This window comes from Schistocerca cancellata, chromosome 1, assembly GCF_023864275.1.
Source record: "Schistocerca cancellata isolate TAMUIC-IGC-003103 chromosome 1, iqSchCanc2.1, whole genome shotgun sequence".
Taxonomy (NCBI): Eukaryota; Metazoa; Arthropoda; class Insecta; order Orthoptera; family Acrididae; genus Schistocerca; species Schistocerca cancellata.
This window is the reverse complement of record NC_064626.1, coordinates 946,443,475-946,464,739: the sequence shown is the minus strand read 5'-3', so window position 1 is coordinate 946,464,739 and position 21,265 is coordinate 946,443,475. Positions and strand designations below refer to the sequence as shown.

The 21,265-nt window shown below is 42.2% G+C and overlaps 1 protein-coding gene across 1 annotated transcript in view; it reads left to right on the top strand.

Annotated features, from left to right (window-relative positions):
* LOC126117190 (E3 ubiquitin-protein ligase MARCHF3-like) overlaps positions 1-21,265 on the top strand; it is a 128,944-nt gene that overhangs the window by 28,820 nt on the left and 78,859 nt on the right. The window contains exon 2 of the mRNA XM_049915041.1: positions 13,023-13,299. Coding sequence (XP_049770998.1) covers positions 13,023-13,299 — 277 coding nt within the window. The remainder of the gene's footprint in view (positions 1-13,022; positions 13,300-21,265) is intronic.

Genomic DNA, 21,265 nt, shown 5'->3' with positions numbered 1-21,265 from the left:
ATTCTGTGCATTATCGTTGGGATTGTTCCTGTTGCTATTAGCCTGACTGTAATCCTGAATTCCTTTCTAGTGGTCTTCATCTTCTACTCTTTCCAAGAATGATGGAAAACTTTTAAAGTCACATCCGAAGCTCCTTTTTGAATACCTACTTTCGTTTATAGATGCTATCTGTTCCAGGATTTTTAGATTTTAGAATGAAATCTTTCGTTAATATCATTAAATTTTTCTTGCACATTGCAATATTGGTGTTCGGGTTGTATATTTCTACCTTCGAATCTTCTATCTTAGTATTCAGAACACATACTTTATCTGTAGTGTCAATATTTTGGCTAATTTTAACACCCTGTGCTTTGATGACTCCAGCTTGTGCCTTAAGTTGAGTATCAAAGTGAATAATAGTCATTTTAGTTTGATCTTCAAGCTGGCTATCAACAATACTAGCTTATCTCTTAATCTGGTTATAAAGGCTACTAATAATGCCAACAAATTGATTACTTTGGGCTTTACTTTGTATTTTCAAAAGTTTTAATAGATCATTCACATACAATGATTTCACGTTGAAGTGTTCTAACACGCCCTCATGTTCTGGTTTTTCACCAGTTCTTTCTACCATTCTCGTTTGATTTGTGATGGGGCCAATATTTCAATACAATCATTTGCATACTTATTGCATTCCTCGTAAGGATAATCATTTACTCCTTTGTTGAATCTTGTTTTATTTGTGGTGTGCTCAACATTTAAATACGTTCGTTCACAAATGGTGGCATCATCTGTTTATTCACGTCAGTAACGACAAGCAGCCTCCATTACATTCATTTTCAGCTATGTGACCTTCTGCTCGTTACGATCTGCTAATGCCCTTGCATCCATTATGTTATAAAAGATGGACCGAAATTTACTTTCCAAAGCTGCCGTGATTTTTACTTAGGATCTTCTTTCCAATACTTTTGTACGTTCATGACAGTGGAGACTCAGTACTTGTAAGTGTTTATCCCACGGTGACAAGTCATGCGACGATACGTATATAATTAAAGTAGAAGTTAAAAAACCTCCTGACATGCAGAAACTTGCTATGTATAACACAATAGGGGAGTACTATTACTAATGGTACCCTTATACCAGGACATTAGATGAGTATAATCATGTACTAATGGAAAAGGTAACTGCCATTCATCTTATTTGCTGCCTGAGCTGAGTGTTGGAGGGACGCAAAACTATTTGGACGGGTATCAAACCAACGATCTGTTATCACGGAGTGCAAGTAGGTTTTTTTTTTTTTTGAGCTTTTCCTCATTACAGAGGCTTATCTCCAACATAATAATTTACTTGGAAAATACAATACAAACAATAAACGTTCTTAAACTATACTCTCAAAATATTTCTCCAGGTGTTTCGATCTTGCGTGTCCTCTTCCTCTGCGCCCATTCTCCTCATTGTGTGCTGTACATTTTGGAGCCAGGTGGTCACAGGTCGTCCTCTTCTTCTTCTCCCCTCCGGTTCCCACTCCAGTATCAGTTTTGGTATTCTGGCTTCCTCCATTCGTCGTACATGCCCGTACCACTGTAATTTCTTCCTATCCATTACGTCATATATTCTTTCTTTTATTTCCATTCTCCTTATTACTTCGGTGTTCCTTATCTTTTCTTTCCTGGAGATTCTTGCCGATCTTCTCCAAAAGTCCATCTCTAGAGCAAGTAGGTAGTCGTGCAAAATATAGCGCAAAGCTCTGTAAGCCAAATTGGTAGAAAAAGAAAAAAAGTTAACAAGTGCGTGTAGGAGTCGCACTGTGAGGTTTCTGTACAAACTTAACTATGTGTGTAGGTAGTTCATCCGTCCCAGTAATCGAGAATTTCAACGTGTTTTTGTTGGGTATTGCCCACTCGTCTCGTTCCGTGTGCCTAAGGGATGTTGCATTCTCGGAATGCTATAGAAGTTCAAGCAAATAATTTTAGTAGTTTTATTTCTATAAAGCAGATTTAACAATACTTAACTTGAATGTACAAAATGTTGTCGCTAACGATGGGCGACATGCAGTATAATTCAGAGTCCTTGGCTGTATGCATTGATCCTGCAAGTTTGACACACTTCAATAATAAATGACCTTCGAGTGCTGGCCTGCAGCTGTGCCTCTACTGTCCTCTAATGTCCGCCCGAGACTGGCAGGAGCGGCGCTTATATTCGCTTGTTGCAGGTGCCGCTGCTGCGTGGCCCTGTCCTACTCAGCACTCCATTCACCAGCGTCGTTTCACAGCCTTCTCTGGTCTTGCGTTCTTCGTCTTCGTTCCGGCGCTTGTCATTACTCCAGAATAATTTTACCTGTTATCGATATCGATACTTGACGGAGAGACTGACACAGTCGGATAAAAAAATGACAAAAATATTTTTTTCGTGTTATATAATTACAAATTAACAAATTTAGCGTTTTTTTCCTGTACTTTTACTGTGAAATCTTGCTTCCTGTCGAATTTCAGAATTCTATGTCAACTGGAAGTACCCTATAGGTTTTGATGAGTTAGTGTCACAGCATGTAAATGGCGACATCTTTTGAGTGCATTTATTTAGATGCTTAATTTTTTCACACCACCGAGAGGCCATAGACCTTAGTACGTAGCATAAACTTCAACTTTATATCTCTACCGGTTCCTGAGAAAAAGGGGTCTTAATAGCCTGCCGGCCGCCGGCCAGACAGACACAGGCAACAAAATGGACCGAAAATAGTTCCGTTTCTACCGACTGAGGTATCGAACCCTAAAAAACAAAACAAAAAGAAAAAAAAGCTGAATTAAACTATACTTCAGTAAGAATTCTATTTGTTAATCGGAAACGAAAATTCTAGCATCCAATAGTTTAGCAACCAGTTTTGAATTAATCTGCTTTCTGTGTAAGTATAATGGCAATAACCTACATCAAACTAACGTACACTGATTACTTTAGAATGTAATGGAAACGAATAACTGCACTATGCCGCTCAACTGAGAAAAGTACTAATCAGTTTCACATGTCCCTGAAACAGTCCTATGACAAACAGTGCGGTGTTTCAAGAGTCGTTACCAAACGATTATTCCAACTAAAACGAACACTAGTTATTTCATTGACTGTTTAGGAGCCTCTGCACTGCACGGGTCATGAATTGTGTAAAGGGCTACTGAATCTCTTATAACTTAAATCAGTTACTGAAATTCATGATTTAAAGAGTACAAATATACCAAGAGTAACCAATTAAGCTGTGCCCATCCCTGTACTGTTATTTTACTCATAAACTGCAGCATGTGGGGACCCTAAAACTGTTCCGTCTTACTGCAAGCAATCTGACTAACATTCTGAATATTAAGTTATAACAGCAAAGACATATAAGGATAAATACACCAATGCACTGTTACGAACCTGTTTTACAAGTAGAAATCATGTAGACTTTAATCTTTTATGACCTTGGACCTATTCTGTAATCACTGTTTTCACTAGAAGTTTTACATTTGAAATAGCTTGAATAATAATACTCTTGAAAGTTATCGGTTCATATAGAAATACCTATTGAACGTTCTTTTACTATACTTTGAACTTGTGAATTTAACTACCACTTGGAACACACAGAAGACTACTTCGAAACTAGATACTATAGCTCCACGCAACTTAACACTTCTTCCAGTTATCACAAATGCCTAGCTAGATACTTATATTTTGTTTTCTTGTAACAGGAGTAGGAGTCTACTAAGGCGAGTGGCATAGTATAGATCAAGGTTCGAGACACACATTTAAGATTGAGCACTTATAATGCGATAACTTCGGCCAACACTGGTCTGTGCAAGTACATACAAAACTAAACATTACTTTGTCAGATGATGGATGCGGAAACGATCTGCTGAACAATGCCACATGAAGCAGTCATAGCTCGTGAAGTAATGTGCTCTGTATATCACTTCTTGGCGTCGGATATGCAAATCCCACAGCAGTCCAATAACTGCCATGTTACAGAGGCTAATAACAGTTCACACCCGAGGCTCATTTAATCCACTTTTCCAAAAACCCTTGCCTCATTGAGCACTCTAGACATATGCTCTTCAGAGGTAAAATACGGACTCTTTCCTCCACCATTTCTACTCATTGCAATACTACGGTCCCTAAGCATGAACCACTTAGTAATGTTACAATGTAGTACATGCATAACATAAAAGGACAGATCTTTGAAGAAGGTACTTTCAGAATATTTCTACTCATTGCAATACTACGGTCCCTAAGCATGAACCACTTAGTAATGTTACAATGTAGTACATGCATAACATAAAAGGACAGATCTTTGAAGAAGGTACTTTCAGAATATTTCAAATTACATTACTTATATGGCGTATGGCAATACAAACTGAACAAAAACTTACATACACGAACTGCATAATTTTACAGAAAAGACGGAACTAAACGATTAAAACTTTTTGTGTGTCATCAGTCTTCTGACTTGTTTGATGTGATCCGCCACAATTCCTTTCCTGTGCCAAACTTTTATTCTCACAGTAGCAGTTGAAATCCCCGTCTTCAGTTAATCGTGGGATGTACTCCAATCTCTGTCTTCCTCTACGGTTTTCACCCTCTGTAGCTCCCTCTATGAATGTTATACCATGATGTGTTAACAGATGTCCTATCATCCTGCCCCTTCATCTTGTCAGTGATTTCCATAAACTCCCTTCCTCACCGATTCTGCGGAGAACCTCCTCGTTCCTTACCTTGCCAATCAACTTAATATTCAACATTATTGTACCACCAGAACTAAAATATTTCGATTCTCTTCTGTCCTGGTTTTCAAGAAGTCCATGTTTCGCAACCAAACAATCCTGTACTCCAACGCACATTCCCAGAAATTTCCTCCTCAGATTAAGGCTTATTTTCGATGATATTAGCCTTCTCTTAACCAGGTTGCCTACGTAGCAGAATTCCTGACATTCATCTGCTTCGCGATGTTAAGTTTCTCGCTGTTCTCATTTCTGATACTTCCAATGATTTTCGTCTTTATTCGATTTACTCTGAGTCCATATTCTGTACTCAATAGAGTGTTCATTCCATTCATTATATTCTGAAATTATTCTTCTCTTTCACTGAGGATAGTCATGTTCAAAAATGGCTCTAAGCACTATGGGACTTAACATCTGACGTCATCAGTCCCCTAGACTTAGAACAACTTAAAGCTAACGTAAGGACATTACACATATCCATTCCCGAGGAAGGATTCGAACCTGCGACCGTGACAGCCGAGTGGTACCGGACTGAAGCGCCTAGAACCGCTCGACCACAGGGACCGGCGATAGTCATCTCATTAGATGATCTTATCATTGACATCCTTTCACTTTGAATTTTAATCTCACTCTTGAACGTTTCTTTTACTTCCGACATTGCTTCTGCGATGTACATATTAAACAGTAGGGGCGAAAGACGACATCCTTGTCATACACCCTTTTTAATCTCAGCACTTCGTTTTTTGTCTCCCACTCTTATCGCTCCCTCTTGGTTCTTGTACATATTGTATGTTACTCGTCTTTCTCTATAGTTTATCCTACTTTTCTATCATTTCGAACATCTTATGCTATTCTGCACGGTCGTACACTTCTCGCAAGTCGACAAATCTTTTGAACATATTTTGATTTTTCTTCAATCTTGCTCCCATTATCGACCCCAGTGTCAAAACACTTTAGCTTTCTTAAGGCCAAGTTGATCGTTGCCTTATAGATCATAATTTTCTTTCATAGTCTTCAGTATATTATTCTTGTCAGCATCTTGGGTACATGAACTTTAAGCTGATGGTGCGATAACACTCGCATTTGTCAGCTCTTGCTATTTTCGAAGTTTTATAGAAGATGTTTTTCCAAAAGTCTGATGATATATCGTTAGTCTCACACAACCTACACACCAACGAGAATATCCTTTTGTTACCACTTCCCGTAATGATTTTAAAAATTCCCATGGAATGTGATCTGTCCCTTCTGTCTTATTTGATCCTAGTCTTTCAAAGCTCTTTTAACTTCGATTCTAACATTGGATCAGCTATCTGTTCTCTATCGACTCCTCTTTTTTCTTCTGTCACGTCGTTAGACAACACCTCCTCCTCACAGAGGCCTTCAGTGTACTCTTTCCACCCATCTGCTCTCTCCTCTGCATTTAACTGTGGAATTACCATTGCCCACTAAATGTTAAAGCCCTTGCTTTTAATTTCCTCGTAGTTTGTTTGGCCTTTTCTAAGTGCTGACTGAGTCTTTTCGACAATATTTATTTTTCGATTCCTTAAAATGTTTCATGCAACCAATTTCCTTAGTTTCACTGAACTTCCTATTTATTTCATTCCTAAGTGATTTGCATTTCTGAATTCCTGAATTTTCCTGAACCTTATCTTTTTATTTCCTTCCTTCGTCGACCAACTGAAGTATGTCTTTTGTTACCCACGTTTTCTTCGCAGTTACGTTCTTTGTACCTACGTTTTTCTCTCCATCTTCTGCGATTGTCCTTTTAGATACCAGGTATGTTCAAAAAATTCAGGAACTTTGCGGACAAAATTTTTCGACGTTAACCTTTTAATTACTGTACGTGATCTCCTTCTAAATATTCTCCTCTGCGATTGATAAATCACTCCCAACGCCGTTTCCACTTCTGGAGTCAGTCTGCTGGATCGCACGAGACGCCGTCTGCAATTTTCATTTTTCTGTTATCTCGTCTATCGTTGTAAATAGTCGTCCTTTCAACGGGGGTTTCAACTTTGGAAATGAGAAAAGTCCCCAGGGGCCAGGTCTGAAGAGTACGGAAGACGAGAGAGAACAGTGATTTCGTTCTTTGTGCAGTAGTCACGCACCAACAGGGATGAATGTGCTGGTGAGTTATTGTGATGTAAGAGCCATGAATTGTCTCATCTCATTTCAGTCCGTTTTCTTCTCATATTTGCCGATAATGTCATCGATTAAGATTTTGTCACTGTGGCATGAATTCATGATGGACTAATCCTTCGAAGTCAAAGAAAAGTATTAGCGTGGATTTGACATTTGACCTGGCCTGCTATTTTTGATCTTGGAGAACCTTTCCCGACCCATTGTGAAGACTGAACCTTGGTCTCAACGTCATAAACATAGACCCACGTCTCATCACCAATTATGATTCCCTTAAGGAACATGTCGACCTCATTTGCGCGATCCAAAAGCTGTTCACAGATTGCGAGGCGAAGGTCTTTCTGGTCTTGACTCACGAACCGTGGGATCAATTTGACGGCAACACTATCCATTACAAAATGCTGTGTCAGGATTTCATTACAAGATCCAACTGAAATGTTACATTCTTCTGCAATTTCTGGGACAGTCAGTCTTCGACTGGCATGCACAGTTTCGTCGACGTTGCTGACATAAGCATCGTCGGTAGACGCCGATGGGCGTCCCGAACGAGGATCATCCTTAACTTGCGTCTGACCGTTTTTAAACCGTGTGAGCCATTCGTAACATCGAGTGAGGCTTAAGCACTCGTCACCGCGGACCTCTTGTCTCATTTGGTGTGTCTCTGTGAAGGTTTTCTCGAGTTTTATGTAAAATTTAATGCATACACGTTGCTCCTCTAACTCTGGCATCTGGAAATCCGCAAACTGTGTGACACAGCGGTCTACACAATATATCACTGATCGATAACTAAAAGACATACACCAATGAAACTTCCAGCAGTTACGCATTAAACACAGGACTGTGCAGAGACACCAAACGCATTTCACTCCAACTCACCACTGGTGCGAAATTACGATGTTCTGGAATTTTTGAACAGACCTCCTATGTCCACTGCCTCTTCAACTGAACTGCCTACTGAGCTATTCATTACCGCAGTATCTGTAGCCTTAAATAATTTCAAAACAAATTCTAAGACAAAATACGGGACGGAAATCGGTAGATGTGTTCTACATGTGTAAACAAAAAATGATAACAATTACAGAAAAATTCGATGATTTATTTCAGAGAAAGAGTTTCACAAATTAAGGAAGTAAATGACACGTCGGTCAACCTCTGGCTTTTATGTAAGAAGTTATTCGACTTGACTTTGATTGACAGATTTGCTGGATATCCTCCTGAGGGTTATCGTACCAAAATGTGTCCAATTGGAGCGTTAGATCGTCAAAATCTCGAGATGGCTGAAGGCCCAGCTCATAACGCTCCATACGTTCTCAACTGGGGAGAGATCCGGCGACCTTGATGGTGAAGGTAGGTTTTGAAATGCACCAAGACATACAATATAAACTCTCGCCATGTGCAGTCTGTCTGATATTTCTGGAATGTAAGTCCATCATGGCTCACCAAGATGGGCAACAAAATGGGGCGTAGAATATCATCGACGTACCGTTGTGCTGCAAGATGCTTCGAATGACAGCCAAAAGATTCCAGAATGAAATTTTCACTCCACAGCAGAGTGTGCGCTGATGATAAACTTTCTGGCAGATTAAAACTGTGTGTCGGACCGTGACGCGAACTCGGGTAGAGCACTTTCCAGCGAAAGGCAAGGCCTCGAGTTCGAGTCTCGGTCCTGCGTACAGTTTTATCCTGTCAGCAAGTTTCAACCAAATGATTTCTGATACGAAAAGAAACAGCATTCCATTCCTTCATTCTTGGTTTGTTAAACTCTTCCTCTTAAGTAAATCTTACGATTTTCTGAAACTGTAATAATTTGTTTCTATATTTACATCACATCTACCGATTTCCGTGCTATTCCAATATCTCCTTCGTGGAGCGGCGCTTTTTTTTGTTGAAGTTTGTTTCCGTATCCGACTTCTTTGCTCATTGACTCTTCCTGACTAACCTCTTCAAATTCATCCACTCTTCATCATTACTGAATTGAGACCTAACTATATATTTGATCCTGGATGTACCTTACAATCCAATATCTGACTCTTCCTGGCCATGACGTAATCTAACTGGAATCTTCCCGTATCTCCCGGCCTTTTCGAAGCATATCTCCTCCTCGTGTGACTCTTGAACAGATTGCTATTACTAGCTGAAACTTGTTGGCTAACCCAGATTGTCTTTCTTATTTCTCATTTCTACTACCAAGCCCACATTCTTCCGTGGCCCTTTCTTCTACTGCTTCCCTATAACCACGCTGCAATTCCTCATGATTATTAGATCTTCATCTCTCTTTAAGTACTGAATTACTCTTCCATTATCCTCATATACGTTTTATAAATCTCCATTTTCTGTTTGCAACGTTGCTTTTGTACCTGCACCATCGTTGGTGGCATTGGTTTGTTGTTGAATCTCATGAGAACAACGCTTATCACTGAACTGTTCATATCCTACTTTCCTATTCATAATGAATCCTATGAATCCTATTCCCGTTAAACCAATTTCTGCTGTTGTTGATATTTCCCTACACTAGTCAGACCAAAAATTCTTTCCTTCTTTATATCTAGACTGAGTGCTATCATTTCCCTTCTCAGATTTTCTAGCTTCCCTAGCAAATTCACAATTCTGAGATCCTCTCGTTCGTTATTCGATCTCTTATCATGGTCACCTCCTCCTAAGCACTCCCCTCCTGGAGTTCCGAATGGGGACTAGAGCGGAATATTTTGCCAATGGAGAGACCAACATGACACTTTTTCAAATACTGACTGCATGTCCTATAGATACACGTTGTGTGTCTTTAATGCAGTGGTTTCCATTGTCATTTGCATCCTCATGGCTTTGATCATTGCTGATTCTTCCGGCTCTCGGGGCAGTTTCCCAGCTAAGGACAAAAGGGTGCCCTGAACCTCTGTCTGCTCCTCCACCCCCTTTGACAAGGCATTTGGCAGAATGAGGGTGACATCTCATGCCGGAAGTCTTCGTCCAAGCATGCTGATGATTTCAATTCAAAATGTAAGCAGTGGTGAGATTCGTGCCCGTGTCAGATTTCTAGTCATAGACGCCTTCCCTAGACTAAAGCTACAAATTAATGTGTAACTTTTCAATCTATTCAATAGTTACCTCTGCCACTTCAAAGAAATATTGTAGATTTTTAGTTTAGGCTAGTCTTCTACAGCTTGTTACGTTCTGTTTGATGGTATTACGTTCATTGCCACGGTCATATTGAGAAGATGAAGCCTTTCCCCGTCGGTGGAGGCTTTCTTCGCGTATGTCACAACCTGTACGAATCCTGTTAATTGTTTGCAAAGCACACCTTGGCAACTGCAAGCCGAGAGCATAAATCGATAGTAGACATAAGTGTTAGGTCACAGCTGGTAGTGATTGAGGGAAGTCTGATGGGACAATGGTACGTCACAGACAGCCTGGGTCGTTATGCGATACTTATCAGGCAACAGTATCGTGTTGCCATTTTTCAGTAGGTCAACGCTCGTCCACACTTAGCACGTGTCTCTGTGTGACGTTGTGGTACTCCAGAATCCAGCAACATCAACAGATCTGTCCCCTGTAGAACCTGTGCGGGACTAGCTAGTGCGTCAGCTCCATCTCAGTGACAGTATCCAGGATATCAGCACCCAGTTACAACAGCTGTGGACCAACTTGTCTCATGACAGAATACAACGACTTTATGACACCCATCCCAATCGAATCAGGGTCTTCCTCCAGGGGAGAGGTAGTACAAAGTCGCATCGACAAGTAGGCTCAAACTGCCAAGTTTCTTGTAAATCTGCCTCGATTTTGTTACCACTGAAATAAAATCGCAAACCCCTTCAGATCAGTGACGTTTTATTTCGTTTCCTTCTTCACTTCTAAGTGTTTCACTTTTTTGCCTGTCATTGTATGTTAACGGTAGAGCAGAGAACAGATTTAAATCCAATCATCTGTGTCGAAATCTTTGAGCCACGTAAACACTAATATTCGTGAAGGAAGCAGGCTATTCTTCGATTAAAATAACTTTTTGATTGATGTTTCAGGGAGTCAGATGTAAGGTGCGAGGCACAACTAGTCATAGTGTCCTCCCCTGTATGGGAATTACATAATGTGTGTACGAGTAGACGTTGTGACACAAGAGGAATGAATGACATATGGAAATTTGGGTCTGGCTGTGTGTCGTGCATGGATGGCCAAACCGTTAGGCGAGCGCTCTCTTATAGCGGAAAATTTTTACTGTCGTCAGTCTCACCTACAGTTGAGGATTGTTCGTATTTGTAACTGCCTATACGTTTAATGTGTTTCATAACATTTGTAACCGACGCAGTGCCTATTCCTTTGGATGTGCATGTGCATTTCAATATTATGGTTATACCTGAAGTGTAACGACCCACAGATTACCTGTGTAATCTTAAATTGTCATGTGGCAGAATAAATATGTATACAGTATATTCTAATGCGTTCCAATTTTGACCACTAGGTGCAAATCTGGCACTGTATAGCATCTATTCAATGTCTCCGACGCTGGTATTGAAAAAAATTGGGTAAGAGGCGGTTAGCAATAACATCAACATTACGTCTTTCTCCCTTCTTTGATCTTTAATGCCAATATTCTGTTCCAATCTGTTACATATGGAAACATTTCAGGACGTCTTTCTTACAATCACAGCGTCGGGTTTGCACCTGAGGGCCAAAATTGAAATCGCCGGCCGTGGTGGCCGAGCGGATCTAGGCGCTACAGTCTGGAACCGCATGACCGCTACGGTCGCAGGTTCGAATCCTTCCTCGGTCATGGATGTGTGTAATGTCCTTAGGTTAGCTAGGTTTAAGTAGTTCTAAGTTCTAGGGGACTGATGACCTCAGAAGTTAAGTTCCATAGTGCTCACAGCTATTTTTTGAAAATTGATATCACAGACTGCCAACAAACGACAGTGCCTGAATGAACGAGTGATTAACTGTGAGGCTAATTGTCGTAAGTGTTGTGACTAATATATACTGGGTGGTCATAGTTAAAGTGTAATTACTGACAGAGGTCCAATGTGAGCTGTAATTATCGTATGGCAGTAAAAGTTGTTAGATATTCTAAGGTGTTAAAGCGAAACTAGTTTATGGTGAAAAAAAATTAGTTCCAATTTTTGCTACCAGGTGCATACATGACGCTGTGAAAACAACAAACTCGTATACAAATATTTCTCTATGTAACGGATTAGGAACAGGACTTGAGCAGAAAAGGCCAAACAAGTGAGAAAGGCATAATGTTGATTTTATTATTAACCGCCACTTCCACAATTTGTTCAATATGAGCACCAGACACCCACGAGACGCTGTACAGTGCCAGATTTCAACCTGGTGGCCAAAACTAGAACTATGGTTTTCCAGTGCAGACTGGTTCCGCATTAACGCATTAGCATATCTACCACGTTTCGCTGCCATACGACAATTACAGCCCACACTGGACCTCTGTAAATAGCACTCCGTCTTCAGGCCACTAGTGGCCTACCGGGACCATCCGACCGCCGTGTCATCCTCAAACGAGGATGCGGATAGGAAGGGCGTGGGGTCAGCACACCGCTCTCCCGGTTCTTATGATGGTATTCTTGACCGAAACCACTACTATTCGGTCGAGTAGCTCCTCAATTGGCATCACGAGGCTTAGTGCACCCCGAAAAATGACAACAGCGGATGGTGGCCTGGATGGTCACCCATCCAAGTGCCGACCACGCCCGACAGCGTTTAACTTCGGTGATCTCACGGGAACCGATGTATGCACTGCGGCAAGGCCATTACCTCTCTAAATAGCTGCACTTTAATTATAACCACCCGCTACATGCAGAGTCTAGCCTGGGGACGGTATTTATAAGAGGTGGAAGGGAAAGGAAGTACCAAACACAGCGTCGTTTATATCGAGAGAATGCCATGTCTAATCAGCTACTCCATGAACGGACACTAACGTCTGTCAATAGCAAAGTAATTTTCTTCGAGATACGTGTATTAGTTCTCTGCAGTGGTTAAGAACAGACGATATTGTCTGTTACAAGCAATAATAATGGCAGCTCTTCGTGTGCGAGATAACAGCATTTATTCTAGGTACGCCCGCGTAATGCCCGCCATCTGTTGCTGTCCAGTAGCGAGCGCGCCATTTCGCGAGACACTCAACTGGCGGCGAAAAGACGAGGGGTCGTTTGTCTGCGCCAGGACAGGGTGGACCGGACGGCGACGACGACGACGACGGCCTGGAGGAGCCGCTGTGCCGCATCTGCTACGAGGGCGAGAAGGCGGGCAAACTGCTGTCCCTGTGCCACTGCAAGGGCTCCATGGGCTGCACGCACCTGCGCTGCCTCGAGCGGTGGCTCGACGCGGCGCAGAAGACGCGCTGCGAGCTCTGCGGCTTCAGCTACCGAGTGCAGCTCACCAGGCGCTACTCCGTGCTGCCCTCTGTCCGTGTCTGGATCCGTGAGCAAGCTGACAAGAGGTAGGCCGATACTCAGCGCGCTTGCTTCACACGTGGTTGGTATGCACTGCCGGACCCATAGTGTAAGTGGCTCATCTCAGTACACATTGTTTGTTGTCTAAGAGCTTCAAGAAAAGTGTAATAATTCCAGTCGCAAAGAAAGCAGGTGTTGACAAATGCGAATATTACCGAACTATCAGTTTAATAAGTCACAGCTGCAAAATACTAACGCAAATTCTTAACAGACGAATGGAAAAACTGGTACGAGCCGACCTCGGGAAAGATCGGTTTGGTTTTCGTAGAAATGCTGGAACACTTGAGACAATACTGACCCTACGACTTATCTTAGAAAATAGATTAAGGAATGACAAACCTACGTATCTAGCATTTGTAGATTTGGAGAAAGTTTTTGACAGTGTTGACTGGAATACTCTCTTTCAAATTATGACGGTGGCAGGGGTAAAATACAGGGAGCGAAAGGCTATTTATAATTTGTACAGAAACCAGATGGCAGTTATAAGAGTCGAGGGACATGAAAGGGAAGCAGTGGTTGGGAAGGGAGTGAGACAAGGTTGTAGCCTCTCCCTGATGTTATTCAATATGCATTTTGAGCGAGCAATAAAGGAAACAAAAGAAAAATTTTGAGTAGATATTAAAATCCACGGAGAAGAAATAAAAAGTTTGAGGCTCGCCGATGACGTTGTAATTCTGTCAGAGACAGCAAAGGACTTGGAAGAGCTGTTGAAGGGAATGGACAGTGTCTTGAAAGAAGGATATAAGATAAACATCGACAAAAGCAAAATGAGGATAATGGAATGTAGTCGAATTAAGTCGAGTGATGCTGAGGGAATTAGATTAGGAAATGAGACACTTAAAGTAGTAAAGGAGTTTTGCTATTTGGGGAGCAAAATAACTGATGATGGTCGAAGTAGAGAAGATATAAAATGTAGACTGGCAATAGCAAGGAAAGCGTTTCTGAAGAAGAGAAATTTGTTAACATCGAGTATAGATTTAAGTGTCAGGAAGTCGTTTCTGGAAGTACTTGTATGGAGTGTAGCTATGTATGGAAGTGAAACATGGACGGTAAATAGTTTGGACAAGATGAGAATAGAAGCTTTCGAAATGTGGTGCTACAGAAGAATGCTGAAGATTAGATGGGTAGATCACATAACTAATGAGGAGGTACTGAATAGAATATCGAGGATGAAAAAGTGCTCATAACTCTTAAGATATGCATGTTAGAGCCCATATTTAGTTGACCTTTTGCTTAGAACGAGCGTTCCGATCATAATCCTGAAAATTAAACATTCCTCCTGTGATTCCCTGTAGATCAGTGAACTGGCACCACACACAGCAGACGATTCAATTTGTTTTTTCTTTTTGCGTAAGGGGCTATCAAAAAGGTTCCGTTCCACGGCCGTAAGGTCCGGAATGGGTTTTCCAATCAAGCAAAATCGCCGTGAGGATTGAGGCAATCATCCTACCGACGCACCGGGTTGAAGTTAGCCGTCTGATAAAATAGCATGCCCTGCCCGTTGAAAATGGTCGTCCGACAGGACTTATGGATCTTTCAAGTCCTTTTAATGGGACGAAGGCGTGATAATCGCATGGGGAGAGATCAAGATTATAGGGAGGATTCTCGAGTGTCTTCTGTGTCATGATATTTGCGTTATGTGGACGTGCGTCGTGAAGCGCCAGCACGCCATGCCTTGCACCATTCCACAACAGTGGTTTTCGGCAGACCTGCTGCCTCGTACACATTCTACCTTCTCTGATGAATGTCTAGCAGTGTTCCTCCTTCCGCAGCCAAGAAAAGAATAACAACAAATTGCTCCTGTTTACGCGCTTTTGTTAATAACGTCGTAATAGTTCACGTTTCCACATTTATCGCAAACACGTCGTAAGGACGTGAATGCCACACTAATCCCTCGCTTACTCTGAGATGACTGAGCCACGGGATACCTCCTAATATCGTGTCGGGCCTCCTTTTGCTCGGCTTAGTCTAGGAGCTCGACGTGGCATCGGCTGAAAAGGTAGTCCCTAGCAGAAATAGCCATGCTGTCTCTATAGCCGTCCATAATTGGGAAGTGCTGCTGGTGCAGTATTGTGCATTTGTGCACAAACTAGCCTCTCGATTATGTCCAATAAATGTTCTATGGGATTCATATCGGGTCATATATGTGACCAAATTATTCCCTCGAACGGTCCAGAATGTTCTTCAAACCAATCGCGAAACAATTGTGGACCAGTGACATAGCACATCTTTATCCATAAAAGTGTCATAGTTATTTGGGAACATGAAGTCCACGAATGGCGGCAAATAGTCTCCAAGTAGCCTAACATAACTATTTCCAGTCAATAATCTGTTCAATCTGACCGGAGGACCGAGTCCACACCATTATGGAGCCACCACCAACTTGCACAGTATCTTATTGACAACTTGGGTCCATGACTTCGTGAGCTCTGCGCCACACTAGAACCCTGCCATCAACTCTTACCAACTGAAATCGGGACTCATCTGACTTGACCACGTTTTCCCAGTCGTATAGGGTCCAACCGTTATTAAAACGAGCCCAATAGAGGCGTTGCAGGCGCTGTCAGCAGAGGCACTTGTGTCGGTCGTCTGCTGCTACAGCCCATTAGCGCCAAATTCGGCAGCACTGTTTCTTCACATACGTTCGTCGTACAGCCAATAATGTGTTCTGCAGTTATTTCATATAGTGTTGCTTGTCTGTTAGTACTGACAACTCTGCTCCCAGTCGTTAAATGGAGGCCGTCGGCCGCTGCGCTGTCCGTGGTGAGAGTTGATGCCTAAAATTTGGTATTATCAGCACACTCCTGACACTGTGGATCATGGAATATTGAATTCCCTAACGATACCCCAAGTGGAATGTCCATGCTTCAAGTTCCAACCACCATCCAGCGTTCAAAGTCTGTCAATCCCCGTCGTGCGGCCATAATCACGTCGGAAACCTTTGGACATGAATCACATGAGTAAAATGACGGTTCGGCCAATGCACTGCCGTCTTATACCTTGTTTAGGCGCTACTACCGAAATCCGTTCATGTGCATATCGCTATCCCATGTCTTGCGTCACCTCAGTGTACACGTCAGTGCTTTCATAGTCCGCCCCCCGGTAGCTGAGTGGTTAGCCGACACGGTAGCTCAGCGTGTTCGGTCAGAGGGATAGCTGCCCTCTGTAATTAATAAACTTAGTAAATCGATCAACAACGAGCTTAAACGGATGTCTTACGACGTCCGCCACGAGTAGATGCAACGAACAAAAGCGAACAAAATGAGATTAAAAAAAAAAAGTGGTCAGCGCGACGGACTGTCAATCCTAATGGCCCGGGTTCGATTCCCGGCTGGGTCGGAGATTTCCTCCGCTCAGGGACTGGGTGTTGTGTTGTCCTAATCACCATTTCATCCACATCGACGCGCAAGTCGCCGAAGTGGCGTCAGATCGAAAGACTTGCACCAGGCGAACGGTCTACCCGACGCGAGGCCCTCGTCACACGACATTATATTATAGTGCTTTCATACCAGCATCGGCGTCACGATGCGTTGCGTATCCGCCCTCAAACAGAAACTTTTTGATCGCCCTTTATACATGTCACTAGCGTTGTTACGAGAAACGTGCACTATAATGTAAATGATCCAGGAAATAAGGCAGTTCGTATCATAAGCACATGGGTTTCAGAGAACAGATTAATGCTTAACTGCAACATAATTTAGTGCGTACAGTTGGAGACGATTTTAATAATTAATTACATTTCTTAGCGTACGATATCCTTCGGCCAACAAATATTGTCACTGTGTCTACGGTACTGGCCTTATTTGTTGTATTTAAAGTGCAGTCCGCTGGGGAGTTGCAGATGGTTCTTGACGCAAGATCACGAAGTTCCGTAGATTATGCTGATCTGGCTTTTTTAATCAAAGTAGTTGTCCTAGCGCAGTGAAAGGTAACGCTTTGGATGTGAATGAGGCATCATTGGATGAAATGGCTTGCTACTCTGGGTGACTCAGAGATTCGATCTTAGGCACACTATTAAGTAACGTTCGATATTGCAGCGGCTGCGTTATTCTGATTACGACGCAAAGTTCCTTTGTAGAAAATACATTAAACGTATTCGCAACTGCGAATGAGGACAACCATCAGCTGTAGAATGGAATGACAATGAAAATTTGGGCCAGACCGGGACTCGAACCCGTATGTCTCGCTTATCGCGAGCAGTCGTCTTACCATTTGGCTATCTTTGCACGATTCACGACCAGACGCGTGGACGACGACATGTGGAAGTTTGGGTGTGGCCGTAAATCGTGCACGGATAGCCGAAAGGTAAGGCGACGGCTCGCGATAAGCGAGACATCTGGGTCCGAATCCCGGGCCGGCACAAATTTTCATTGTCATCGTTCCATTCTACAGCTGATGTTTGTCCTTATTCGCCATTGCGATTACATTTAATGTACGAGTATTAAGTAACGTAGTCGAAATTTCACAAAGGACGTCATTTATTTACGACGTTGGTGTTGGTCAAAAGAGCAAAACCAGACTTGTCGCAACGTCGTGTGCTCATATCAACAAACGATCTGCGATTCACATGCATAAGAATCGAAATACGTCAGAAATATTTCATTGATATATAAATTAACAATAATTAACTTTCCTGCTATGTAATTGGACTGCATTGCTCGCAGACACACGTCAATGCGTAACCTGTCTTGGTTCCGGCAAGGCTCGCACTATACGACTGTAGCCACGTGAGTTACCTCTTTCGGGCATTGCTCGTGACAGCCCGACGATGCACAAAATGATTCGGGTTGTTAATATCGTTTCTTGTTTCTGAAATACATGATCAGATTTTATTTTTAAGCACATCCTAAAGAATATGCCGATGAGAGACGTTTTACCCTTATGAAAATTGCTACTTTATATCGTGTGTAACTAATAAATAGTATAGAAGTATAAGTTTTTGCGCACGTACGCTATCCCCATAGCCAAGCGGGCCATAGCACTTCTCTGCAAGTTTCTCATCAGCTAAAGCAAACAGGTCACTGAACTGTAGTGCCCTGCGATCCAGTATTTGGCGTCGATGTTTGTGGCGTACACGGATCAACAAATTCTTTTAATTTTAGCTGACTGCTGCAACAAGTAAGATGCTTCGAATGACAATGAAATATGTATAGCTGCAAGAGCCAGTAATGTTAAGCGGAACTTCATAGTACCAACGTGATCAAACGGCCAGTAAAATTTAAAATTCTTAAGACTGATGGCAAATGGAAAGATTTCCTCTGAATATCATAATCAAGATCTTACGCAGAAACCACTGTCTCTGACACTGAAACTACGATTGCTTAGACCGTATTATCTCCTATGGTATGATTTTTGGGTCAACTTTGGGTGCTCCCGAATAACATTTTTGCCCAGAAAAAAGTAATCACCAGATTTGTGCTATCAGTTCTCGAACTTTGTTTAGGCTGTGGTTCAGACGTCTTTAAATTCTAACTCCGTTATCCCTGTACTTAAATGTCATTGTGGGTTTTTTTTCCTGACAGTTTGTATTCAGAAGGTATTGCAACGTTCATTGAGTGCAAACGAGGCGGGAAATCGATGTGCATTTGGGTAATGCTTCCTTAAGCATGGTACAGAAAGCCTTGCGTTATTCAGCAAATTTCATTTTCAATATGCTTATAACAGAAATGAAAAGAATTGAGAAATATCAAGTTTTCAAATCAGAGTTGAAACAATTCCTTTTGACACACTTCATGCGTTCTGTACAGGAATTTCCCACAGTAGTTGAGAACTTTGGTGTCTAATGTTATTTATTCTTATACTCTCTCACATTTTTTTCGTGTTTGACGTTCTTCCATTTATAAATTTTGTATTCAGAATTCCGTGAACTAAGTACTAACTAGTTCCATGACTAAGTAAATTTGGTTCGTATGGTGCCGCGCAACCCGACAAATGAAATAAATAAAATAAAACCGCGACCACTTGCTGCTATATCGAATTCCCACATTCGACATGAGCCAGGAATAACTCAGGTAGCTCCTGTTAGATCTCCAAGGTCATCTATTTCTGTGCTCACTGTAATTTTTCGAACAGCTGCCGAAGGGAATGATGGTGGAAGATTCATACAGTTAACAGGTGAACGGAAAGAAGGGAGTCAGGCTGTAGTTTAACGTATCGTTGGCAACGTGGTACGAGGCGACTTTTAAACTAACGCCTGGGCATGAGAAAAATTGCATCACGATGGGTTCCGCGTACCTTGACGGAAATGGAGAAATGGATGCGTTACGACGCTGCTCAGACGCACTTGGAGCGCTATGAGCGCGAAGGAGAGTCTTTCTTACGCCGTATCGTAACACTGGATGAGACATGGACCACATCGTACGAGCCAAAACTGAAACGCCAATCCAACGAATGGCCTCATAATGGGTCGCCGCGAAAGTCAAAAGTGCGTCAGAGTCCCAGTATGGTGATTCTCGTGTACGACTGTGATGGTATTATCTTAACGCATTACGTACCAACACGGCAGACCGTCTATGCACAGTATTACTGTTCGTTTTTGGAGCATCATCTGCGACCAGCTTTGCGAAAGAAGCGGCGACTCTTTCTGCGCAACCCACCCATCATTTTGTTCGACAATGCGCGGGCCTATACAGCGCAAGCTGTGGATGCTCTGTTCGGTCGATGAGACTAGGACGTACTGTATCATCCACCATACTCGCCGGACTTACGTACTTGTGAATTTGATTTGACACAAATGGAATGGCCATGGAAGAGCGGTTGTTTTTCTCCAACACAGTTGGAGAATTGACGAACAGGAATTTGATGTGAATGTGGTTCGGTTTATCGACGAAGCTCACTTTTATTCGGATGGGTTGGTCAAAAAGTCATATTGATGCATTTGGGGAACTGAGAATCCGCATTTCGCAATCGAGGAGTCTCTTCACCCTCAAGCATGTGCAATATTCAGTCACGGAATAATCGGTGCGATATCCCTTGATGGCACGGTGACCACGGAACGGTACGTGAAGGTTTTGGAAGATTATTTCGTCCCCATTATCGAAAGTGACCTTGATTTCGGCAGATGAGGTTCATGCGAGATGGAGCTCGACTCTATCGGAGCAGGAGAGTGTTTGATGTCCTGGAGGAGCACTTTGGGAACCGCATTCTTGCTCTGGGGTATGCAGAGGCTACTGGCATGGGCCTCGATTTGCCGCCATATTCTCTGGATCTGAACGCATACGACTCCTTTTTGTGGAGCTATATTAAAGCCGACAGCATCGATGTTCCGACACTTCAGCGGGTCATACAGAATTTCACCATTCGTCCGCTGCACATCATCACCAAGAATGGCAGGCATATTGAACGTGTCATAACCTAAATCCGAGTATCTGTGGTGACGTTTACATATTGAATAAAGTGCGTGCACTAATTTAGGTTTTTTTCATATAGTTCAATAATTATCACCCTGTACGACGAACGTATCCGTTAGAGCAGTGTGAATTTGACTGCTAAATATAATTCACGCTCACAACAGAAGTACTACTTCCACTTTCCGCGGAAAATCTATGAACATTTCACTAGTTGAATATATCTTCCGTTGTCTGAACATTTTCTGCAGACGGAAACGGTTCCGAATTAACAAATCATTATATCACAGCAGCTGTAGGTTCCTGCTGAACTGTTCTCGTCATTCCAGCGTAGTGAAGTTCGATAACGTAAGTGTCAGTGTTACTTCTGAAGTCATTGTGAATCAATTTCGTTCGAGCCTACTAGCAATTGCATGGACTTGTGATTGTAACAGATTTATGTTTGTACTAGAATTATTCTTTCTTCTTATACAGCGGTTGCGAATCCGTAAATTTTTACATGAAATTTGTTTGGTAGGCAGTTAATATACGTATCGATACATTATGAGGAGACTATGGAACATTGATATATTCTGGCGTAGTATATGTACTGGAGGATACTGGCCCC